Source organism: Pectinophora gossypiella, chromosome 13 (genome assembly GCF_024362695.1).
Source record: "Pectinophora gossypiella chromosome 13, ilPecGoss1.1, whole genome shotgun sequence".
Taxonomy (NCBI): domain Eukaryota; kingdom Metazoa; phylum Arthropoda; class Insecta; order Lepidoptera; family Gelechiidae; genus Pectinophora; species Pectinophora gossypiella.
Genome location: NC_065416.1, coordinates 13371306 through 13382819, shown reverse-complemented (window position 1 = coordinate 13382819; position 11514 = coordinate 13371306). Strand labels below are relative to the sequence as shown.

General features: G+C 38.6%; 1 protein-coding gene across 9 annotated transcripts in view; it reads right to left on the bottom strand.

The window, feature by feature from the left end:
• LOC126372140 (G-protein coupled receptor Mth2-like) overlaps window positions 1–11514 on the bottom strand; it is a 65626-nt gene continuing 54112 nt past the window's right edge. For 5 of the 9 annotated variants that reach the window (XM_050017750.1, XM_050017746.1, XM_050017753.1 and 2 more), the window contains 6 exons: window positions 10530–10608; window positions 6511–6689; window positions 5772–5940; window positions 4451–4636; window positions 3370–3852; window positions 1–1537 (listed from right to left, as the gene is read on the bottom strand). In XM_050017750.1, the coding sequence (XP_049873707.1) occupies window positions 3678–3852; window positions 4451–4636; window positions 5772–5940; window positions 6511–6689; window positions 10530–10608 (788 nt within the window). In that variant the 3' untranslated portion in view covers window positions 1–1537; window positions 3370–3677. Of the gene's footprint in view, window positions 1538–2772; window positions 2886–3369; window positions 3853–4428; window positions 4637–5771; window positions 5941–6510; window positions 6690–10529; window positions 10609–11514 lie in introns of those variants that run through there. The other 4 variants (XM_050017748.1, XM_050017747.1, XM_050017752.1 and 1 more) reach the window with 4 other exon arrangements.

Here is an 11514-nt window from a genome sequence, read left to right as displayed (position 1 = left end):
TTTTTGTGATATGTCCCCACCGGGATTTGAACTTGGGGCTTCCGGATGGTGAGTCCAACGCTCTACTATTGGACACGGAGGTTGTTAACGACCAACTACATGAAGAAGAGGAACCACCGTAACATAAATTAAAGCTTACTGCACATTTAGATGGTATCGGGTGTGTTTCAGAGCGGGTAAGTAGAAACTATGAAACTGCTAGAATTTTGTAAGAATGCACCTTCAAACATTACCAAAAATCCTCTAATCATACCCCGGACACTCCATTCAAAAATTCATTCTTACCGTGTAAGTGCGAGACAGACTGTCCACGCGCTCCCTTACTCCTTACCAGTCATTTAAGACTAAAGTAAGACCCAGAGGGGGGTAAGGTCGGTGCCCGATACCAATTGGTGCGGGGTAGAGTTCCTGTTCTTACGCAGTATAATTTTTTATTCAATACCCGAATTATACCGATACTACCGCCTTCATGTGTTAGCTTAATTAGATAAACAGAGCACTGGGTTTTACCAAGTCACTCGGGTCACTATAAAGGGTCTTAGTGACATCGTAACGAAAACTTTGAGGAATGATTCAGGCCATGATTCTGAGTTGATATATTTTAATTTTCCGACAGGAAAATCCACTTGATATCAACTTAGAATCATGGTCTGAATCATCCTCCTCAGTATTTGTTACGATGTCACTAACACTATGTATAATGTGCCTTAGTATCCAAATAACATCTTAATCAAATGTCTAAGTACAAAGTCTATTCTCATCTTTATACGCTTCTTACTCATAAATGTTTGCTATAACAAAGTATACGTCGATGCTAATTATTATTTAATCTTAATTCGATAATGAGGCAGTAATGGTATTTATAAAACTTGTCTTTAAGGTTTTTATAACTATTTCTTAAATACTGAATTACGTGCAGAGCTAATTAACTACGTAGAGTAATAGATATTTTAGTGTCTCGTGTAACTTCATTTACCTTCAACGCTCCTTCTAATGCATTGTTTATATCACCAACACCATCATAATCTTCTTTCTTTTTATCTTCTTTATTACTGTCTGTTTTTTATTTATTTCAGACACCTTTTTGTTACTTATAAAATACCTTAAAGGCTGTAGAGAATAATTTAGTTTTCTTTTCGGATGAATAAAATAGTATGGCAATCTGAATGTACAATTTCTTTTGTAAGAGTTTATCCCCTTTGCGAGGCATCGCCTACTCAAACCGAAGATAACAGGCACCACCTTTCTTTACACAAGTCACGTCACATTTTAGTAAATTAAAAATGAATCTCCAAATATTTGTAAAAGAAACATCTTTAACATCAAAATCGTTAAACCGGCTTGCTGCCAGATCTTCAAAATTTTCAACCTACGAAATTCTTTCGCTGTTTGAAATCTATGTGCCCTCTAAAGAGCAGTATAATTTCAATTGTTGTTGGTCTTCATGGAACCCAATCTGATGTCATCCCGGCTGGAGATGGTGCGTGATGAAGCAGTCGCTGTCCTGGACATTGGCTCGCCTCGCATTTGCTTGTACCTGGACAGAAAAGAAAATAAATGAGTAGGCTTAGATTCAGCGATTTCGATCTACTAGAAACGTCACTAATATCGAGGCCAATAACTACGATTCCTGAAGACCCCAGAATTTTAATTGTCAAAAAAATGACAGGTATAACTTAAAATATTTAATTAATTAGATGGTGTCTACAGCAATTAGCAACAATGTCACATAATTTATTATAGGAACCCGGTAATTGCGTAAACCTCAAACAATGTTTAGTAGGTATCCAAAGTAGGTTTTAGTAGGTAGGTAGTAATGATATGCTAAGATTTGATGAATCATCGCCATGGGCGATAGAATCACCTGTCACCATCATAGTTTATTATGACGGCCTCTAGTCCAGTAATTGAGCGTTGGGCTCACAATCCGGAAGTCCCGGGTTCGAATACCGGTGGGGACATATCACAAACATCACTTTGTGATCCATAGTTTTGTTAGGACATTACAGGTTGATCACCTGATTGTTCGAAAGTAAGATCATCCCTGCTTCGAAAGGCAACATGCCGTTAATCGATATGAGCCATGTCAGGGGCCTTTGGCGGCTCAATAATAGTCCTGACACCAGGGTGGATAAGGTTGGTAATTCTCATCTGACAACCCACATGATAGAAGGAGAAGATAATTTATCATTTCCTTAGAGTTTTGTGTTACCAGTGGCTGAAAATTGCCTTTTATACTTGTGGATTTTGCCCACCCTAAAGTGTGCACGGGCGTGGGTTACGTATAATGCATGTTTATTGTCACATACAGAGGCACTTGGCTTAATGTGGTCTATAAGATGACGATACGCTGAATAAAAAATTTACGAGAAACATAAAATAATCGACTTGAAGTAAGCAATAGCCGATGATAAAATTCCACTACACGGTATCATACCAGGACGGTATCCGTCTCGGCACAGGCAAATAAATATTCTTTGTATGAATTTCTAGAACGCCCATTAGACCGTTCCGTCACCGACCAACACCGTAGCGTGCTATGCACGGACCGGCCATGATACCCGGTACTTACGGGGATAGATCGGGGTTGTTCCGTTGCACTGGGCATTGTAGCGTCCGGCACGCGCCGGTCCTTGCCTGACACGGTCATAGTATGATACGGTGTAGTGGGCACAGGCTTTTAGTCACGCAGATTAGTAAAAAAGCAGTAGACAGTAGAGATTCAATATTAGCAGAAAATTAGCACCCCTTCTATCGACAGTCATTTCTAACCTGTAGACCATATTGTTTGATTTTTATCCAATTTTGAAGATGATTATGATGAAGAAGGAGATGTTGTTTTTTGGGTTATGAGAGGAGATAGAACAGGAGTAGGTTTCGCAAATCTGTAAAGAAATAATAATGGTATATTGTGGTGAGGAAGATCCAAAGAATCTTATGAACTAACTTGCAAAATAAGGTTTCGAATTATCTGTCATTAGATACACGTTTGGTGTCCAAACCGACGGAGTGAGAAATAATTTGCCATGCATTTTAATTTAGTGCAAAAATCCATCCACTCATAATTGTAGTAAGAATTACGCTTTTAAAATCGCTGTTGCGTTTGAACTCTTTTAAACTATTTTTAGACATTTGCCGTCACCGCATTCCAAATATTAAACAAACTGAAAGTAGGTTTTATTTTCAGATTTAACACATTTGTCGGAAAGTTAGTTTGTCACTTTATTGTACAGTTTTATTTCACAAAACATTCTTTTATACAAGTTAGTTTTTGTGAACATTCCGTTAGTCTCAATCCAGTGCCTTAAAGAATTCCAAACCAGTGCCCGGGTTAATTTAATTCTTTGTAAAAAGTTTTTTGGCAGGTACCTTAAATTCATTGATCGACTGTTGGTCGGACTTCCCCTGCGTTGTCTTTCTCATAATTTTGTGTGTAAACACATTGTGTGATAAACTTGTAATTAGTATCTACTCTTCTAAAGAGAGGCTTTCTGTTATCTCCTTTCACTATAACTTACTTATTTGCAATAAATTATCTAATTGTCACAGTTCCTCTTAAACTATTGAACGTACATTTTTCATCTTTACTCTTTCAACAGTCTTTACTCTCAATTGTCATAGACCACCATTTTGCTAATGTCTTTTTGGGCATCTATTGTTGATTGACTAGATTTTTTTTAACACTGCGTGGTCTTCGTTTTAACACTATCAGTATCCACACATAGAGATGACCGGATAGTGTCTAGACTAGCTCTTTGGTTATGACAGCTTCTCCAGTCTGTTCTGTCTCTTTGGCTGAATTCTCTCATGTTCCCAACTTCACTCTTGCGTCGATGAATACTTTCTTCGATCCTGGGCATAGAATTGTTCATATTTTTAATTCTTCTAATATTACTTTTTATTAGACTTACCTCTTTGGCAGATATTTAAAGATACGCTGGTACATGTTTATTCAATGTGTTTCCGATTGCATTGTAGAAGTGCAATTAAAAGTGAATTTAGTTTAGAAAATAGATCGGTGCACAATATACAGAAAAATGTGCATGATCAGAATAAGACCAACGGAACATAATGCAAACTGCAATTCCAATTTTATTATACTACAATACATTTAAGACCTGGGTCTAAAAAGGACACATCAAAGCAATTCATCTAAAAAAGCAAAAATGCTATTTGACATTTACGCATATAAAAGCAATTTCGCAATGTCAAAATTATGTCAAAAGCAATATTGCTTTTTTTAGATAAATTGCTTCAATGTGGCCTTTTTAGACCCCCTGTTTCGCCACTTGACAATCAGGGTCTGATAGCCTATTCGGAATGTATCTATTACATAGTGGTACTGATAGCAAGTAATGAAACACGTGTAAACACTTAGGAATTCCGCAAGTTCGTCTACTTAGAACTGCAATAAACATCTATAGCTACCTATCAGGTAACAGGGACGAACCTCTTCTTCATGAGCCTGAAGATCTTGCGTTTGCACACGAAGATGATGAAGGTAATGAGGCCGATGAGAACATTGTATGCGTCGGTGTAGCGCCACAGGTAATCAGCATCGGGATACAAGGCACTGATGACTTCTAGCAACCAGTTGATGCCCATCACGGCAAAGAGCTTGACGTACAGGAGAAGCCTGGAAAGGTAATAGTTTATGATGAAAAAAAAAAAATATATATCATTGTGTTATTCAGGTTAAATAACAATAATATAAGCCCACAGTTACCTATTCCCAATGAGGGATTTTCCAGGATACGTTCGTCAAAGGCAATGTAGATGGCGCTGTACAGATTTTCTTTTGTTTAAACTTCTAATATCATGAATAACAGACGCATTCATCTTTTATTGTTGTTTTTGGGTGTAAATGATGACCCTTTTTATTACAACTAGGCACAATTACACATACCATCCATTATTATTCTGATCAAAGTAAAGAAGCAATATAGTTGGCAACATAATTCTATACATAATGTAATCCAAATATCAAGCAACAATTATTTTTATATAGGTACGCCTCTGCCAATACATTGTATTTTGGAATAATTATGTACCCGTGTAGTTCATCATAATTATTAAAATACTATGTATCAAAACGACTGCATGTCGTCATCTGTTTATATTAGTTCCGCCTATCTCATATCGGTGTAAAATAAATCACTGAATTCATGTTTGGATTAGGTAGGTAATGTGAAAGACCGGATCTGTCAAATCTTCAGGTTAGGTAAGCGGACCCCGTGGAAAACGGGATAACGCTAAGGAGATGATGATTGCTATTATGCCTTTTTTATTTTGATGGGTAATCACGTAGTTTCCAGGATTTGTGCCCGGTTAATGGCAATAAATGAGGAGCTTGGTGGCGCAGCGGTAAACGCGCTCGGTCTGCGATTGTTGGAGTTAAGCAACTTTCGCAAAGGCCGGTCATATGATGGGTGACCACAAAAAAAGTTTTCATCTCGAGCTCCTCCGTGCTTCAGCAGGCACGCTAAGCCGTTGGTCCCGGCTGCATTAGCAGTCGTTAATAACCATCAATCCGCACTGGCCCCGCGTGATGGTTTAAGGCCTGATCTTCTTATCCGTCCATAGGGAAGGCCCGTGCCCCAGCAGTGGGGACGTTAATGGGCTGATGATGATGAATTCATAGTTCGCCATGTAATAAAATGAGGAGTGGATGAGGAGGAGGATGTATAATATACAATACAAAGGTCTTATAGGGTACAGGCGATATGTTACGATGACGGTAGAAAATAAATATTTCATGGTTACATCCTTACCTCTGCTGATCATTCCTGTGTTGATCATGCATGGTGCTTTCCTTGGACTTGAGCACGGATGTCTGTTTCCTGATCTGCGCGATCTTCAACGCGGTCAGGATGAAGAACAGCATATTTGCAACGCAGAGAGCTACTATAGGCCCGTAGAAGTACAGGAGCTTGCTCTTTCCTGGAAGGAGATACAGAGTCATAGGAGGTGGACCAATTACAATAACAGGTGTAACGATTTCAACAGCGATCGCGCCACCAACACAATGTATACGTATGCAGTTCATTGATATGTCGTGAGCCGATCGAGATCTGTCTGAGCGGGTCATGATGTGCCGGGATTTCGTGATATGACCAATTATTTCATGAGGTGCCCAATTCAAAGTTCGACAGATCGATTGGGAGTCACGTATTTGTCAATTTGCCTTACAGTCACTTGCGTACATTGAGATTTGGCTGGGCGTATCGTAGTTTCGTTTCACGAACCTGGTGACGCTGTTTGCACTGTGTATGAGTGAGAAACTGTATGGACGTCTCACTGTGTGGGCCTTTATTATTTCATGTTGTGCCCAATACAAAGTTGGGCAGATCGATTGGGAGTAACGTATTTGTCAATTTGCCTTACAGTCACTTGGCCACATCGAGATTTGGCTGGGCGTATCTTAATTATTTTTAGGCACTAAATTACAAGTTAATCAATACAAAACTACTTCTCTACTAAATCGCAAAACAGACTTGACTTAAAACTCACCAAACAGGAAACATCCTTGATGCTTTATGTTCGGCAAAAGGGGGTGAGCAGGGAGCCCAGAGAACTCCAATCCTGCCATGATTATGGTCAGGGCGGTTGGCACGCCAAACGCATAGAAGGCGTATGCGCAGAAGCGAGCTCGCGTTGACAGCTTCTCCAAAGACAGACCGCGTTTTCCACTGGAATTATAGACGAAGAATATTGTTAAAAATATAAATATTCAGCGGTTTTCATTGTGTTCAGCGTAGTTCAGCGTAATAATGACATCTGACGAAAATCTGCAATCTTCTTCTATCGTGTGGGTTGTGAGGTGGAGTACCAACCTCATCAACCCTGGGGTCAGGGTTACTATTGAGCCGCCAAAGGCCCCTGACATACATTGTTTTAAGTTTACGCGGTTATTATCATAATTATTAAATTATGGATCTACCTACTCCACTCCAATTTCATCAGTCATCCCGTGATCATGGCACTTGCAACAGTGTCGAAATATCGGGTGTCTCATATCCCCATTTAAACGCGGTAAGAACCTGTTATTATGGGCCCCTGACATGGCTCATGTAACGACTACTTACTTACATCAGTAAGTAGTAACCGGGGCCAACGGCTTAACGTGCCTTCCGAAGCACGGATCATCTCACTATTAATCTGCAATATTAAAGATAATAAAAAATAAAATAATATTAAAATAATATAAAAGTAAGCGATTCTCGAGCCCTTATTCCATTCTAAGTGGGGTCAGCAAAACATGTATTCTTCGTCTACGCATCTCTATCGTGTCCGTCGTGTTTCAGTACTCACACCGAGTGTTGGATTGATGGGACCCGCGCCATATATGTTTCGGCGACAATAGATGGCGTAAGTGTAGCCACACCATTCGGTGATCGAAATTATTATTTTTGTCATTATCATAGATAAACATAGAGAACCTGTTAGAGAACTAGTTTTTCCCTTCGCGGGTTGGAAGGTCAGACAGGCAGTCGCTTCTGTGAAAGACCGGATCTGTCAAATCTTCAGGTTAGGTAAGCGGACCCCGTGAAAAACGGGATAACGCTAAGGAGATGATGATGGCTATTATGCCTTTTTTTAATTTGTAAATTCTATTTAAATTCGATTTCAATAGCCATTTACGTTCCTTATATTTTCTAATGTTTTTTTGTGTCTTTAAAGCCTTGTTTTGTCACTCCAATTTGAAGTTTAATTAAATTATAAAAGTAAGTGGGTTTTTGACAAAAAATATGTATTTTTCCGCGAATAAAAGGTGCAATTTAATAACACCTTCCATATAAATGGTATCATTAAGTAACACTGGAAATTATAGCGTGGAAAGTCACAATAACGGTACTATCATAGGTCATGCTAGATAAGTGGAAAATGTAATTATATTGTAGGTATACGTCATAACGAAATAAAATTATGTGAAGACATTATTTTTTAACGTGACATATTGTAAGTATGCCTCAGATGGCATTCGCTACTTGGCCGCACAATTGGCGAACGCTGAGGGGTCTCATACACAGAAAAATAGAAAAAATTAAGACAACAGGCCTGGGTGCCCAGTAAAATGGTGCCAAGACGACATCATATCGATCATAATGTCAAAAAGTTGTCAGATCTCATGTAGAGCCAAGCTTCTAATTCTACACGGGCTGACTATACAAACCCAATGTTTACAAACTCTACACGTTAGGCAAAATATGTGGCTCCGTCAGTAGTGAGTGTCAAAATCGCGGTCTTTTGCATATCAATAAAATCTAAAGTAAAATAGCTATGCGTTTGAAACTTTATATGTTTAATAAGTTCAATGCAGGAAACATCTCTCTCCTTATTTAAGAGCTGCGCTCTTGTCGGTGGAGTAATCGCCATTACTCCATAGATAGGGCGTGTAGAACGGTGGATGCTCCAATCGCCTTCCGTTCCGCACCGACCAATTTCTCAATCGCTGATGTTCTAGCTAGAGCCCTACCAGGATCCATTTCCTCGGCCTCCAACCAGTACTGATACCGCTGCTGCCCGGCATCAGGGGTGCGCTTTTGAAGTAGCGGCGCCTACTCGCTACAACATATCCTGAGAATTTGGTTTATCTGGTACAATCCAAACCAGAGTTATTAGGGTTCAAGATATCGATGAAACGTTTCGAGAAAATGTAAGAAGTGCCCTTGCAAATTATTATTATCATTATTTTTTTTTGACGTGACTTATTGTAGGTTTGCCGCAGATGGCATTAACTACTTGGCCGGACAAATGGGGAGCGCTGAAGGCTCTCACCCGGGGTGCCCTTGCTCTTGCGCTCCGCTTTTCTCGTCTTGGCGGGAGCACTCCCGTGCCCCCAGATCGACTCTAATGGATTAAGCGCTGAATTAGGAATCGTGACGTCTCCGGACGGTAGGTGTCAGAGTTCTGGTGTTAGATTGACCACCTTAATGGCAAGAGTGTATGGAGACAATTATCAGCCCATTACCCATAATGGTGCATGTTTGAAAGAACGAAATCCCTTTGTCCCTTTTTACGACATGCCATGGAAGAGAAGCAGCGGAACAGGTTTTATGTTTATTATTCGCTCTAAGTCTTATGTACTTATTTTTTTAATATATTTTGTAGGTGTTTTGATTTCTTTAGCATAAATCGGCTGATTAGTTAGAATTAGCATCGGCAGGAAAACCACACTGATCATTGGTTTTTACACGCAACTGGAAATACTTGTTTCGAGACAGCATCAGATCCAACGACTTGTAGGATAAATGCTTCTAATCACACCTCGGACACTTCATACATACAACCTCGTTTTACACAGACACTACACATTGACATTATCATACACGCGCAACTGTGTGTGTGACATCCGACGCCATACGATTTAAGTCTAAGGGTGGTATTAATAAACGAATCTCAGCTGAGACTGTCCTCAAGATCATGCTCAAGTCTCTGTTTTTATATGAGAACTGTCACATTGACATGATCTTGAGGGCAGTCTCGAAGCTGAGATTTGTTTATTAATACCACCCTAAAGTATGTTCGAGGGGGGGGGGGGGGGGGGTTGAGGTAAACCTAGCACAGACGCTGGTGGGGAGCGGAGAGTTGCCGTTCTATACGTAGTATTATTCCTTATTATATGGCATAGTGATGATATAGATCGAAAAAGTCGCTTAAGTAGACAGGTTAAGGACCCGGTGGTGTAATAATTAATATTCTCGTCCCGGCTTGACAAGATTAAGTTACAAATTAAGTTACACTTTTAATTCGCTTATCCGCCGAAAAGGAAAGAGACAGATAATTGACAACTGTTGTAAATGAGTGAATGAATGAATAACCCGGGCGAATAAGGGGCGTTTGAATTTGAGCTAATTGGAAAATATAATTAAAAAGGTCGTCTTGTGTATCGATTATCACGCAAGGAGATATCTTCTTATCACAGGAAAGCTAAAAACTTTAGAATGATCGGCTATTTATCAAAACAATTCCTACTTTTGTAAGATGCAGTGTTTTACGAAAAGTAAGTAGACTTTTATATAATCGATTTATTTGATTGAAATGTAGGTAAGTAAATTAATATGACAAGATGATTACAGTATCATCTAACTGATCCTTAATGTAATATAAACCATCAAATCATCTAATTGTATCTTGTTACGAAGATTTAACTTTAATTGGTAATTTTGCACGTGCCCGCAAGTTAGTTTTTGTGCCATTAAAATAAGGTGCTAATTTATGTGTTAACGTCTTATTAATTGTTACTTAGCTACTCAAGATTTTAAAGATGTTGTCTCACTTTTTGTTTTTTATTACATACTTACCTAATAACCTATATTTATGTGAATCAAATACGTTCAATAATAAAATAATAACATAAAATAGCATTACGCTTGTAACCCAGAAGGGGTAGGCAGCGGTATATACATTTTTTTTATTATAACCGGGCACAAATCCTGGAAAACTCGTGGTTACAGTAATTACGATTCAAACATTAATTCATTCACTTTTAGAGTCGGTATTTGTAGTATAGTAAGTAATGTCCTTACCTGAATGTCCACCAGATATCAAAAGACATCACGTTGAGCCAGAAGAACGCAGACAGCAGGAAAAAGTAGATGATGAAAGCTGAAACAAACAATCTTAATCAGATATTATAACTTATTAATAGAGATGGGCATGCCTAAACTAGCAGGTGCCTAAACCAATTTATCTTCTTCCATCGTGATTACCAACCTCATCAACCTTGGTTGGCAGGGTTATTGAGCCGCCAACGGCCAAAGACTTTGTGAGCTCCGGTTCTGAGTGATTTTTAGTCATTGATTATTCATTATCCAAAACTTCATTAGTCAACAGCAAAACAATGACCCACACGATAGAAGAGAAGAGAATATAATTTCTTTCATTACCATTTTTTTTGTATGAAAGCCCTTGGCCGCATTTATAACTACTCAGAAGTTGTATCTAATCCCATCGATGAATCGTGCGCGTGCGACGACTGTCATTTGTTTGGGCGTATCGCGCAGATTCCGACGAAAATAAATGTTTATTTTAGTATCGGGACCAAATTTCTTAAGATTTAACTCTATGATATTATTAGTCTAATGTTTAATAACAAGTCTCGCAATCAAGTGGTTTGGGATAAAAAATGGACGTCGTAGAAAATCGACTATACACACACATAATATTGATAGAAGTACAGGGTATTAGTGACATCGTAACGAAAACTTTGAGGGATGGTATATTTATAATATAATTCTGAGTAGATATCAAATAGAATTTTCCATAGCAACAGTCTAATAAAAAAAACACAAAAAAATATTAATTTTGCGACGGAAAATTCCACTTGATACTAACTCAGAATCATGGTCTGAATCATTCCCCTCAGTATTCGTTACGATGTCACTAAACATACACACCCTGTATGTACAATCAAATACTTAACAAAAGTTCAGTCACTGAGCCCAGCAAATAAACAGTGGTGAAATTATGAACCATAAGTTCATAATTATAAAATTTATGTTTTTGTAGGTG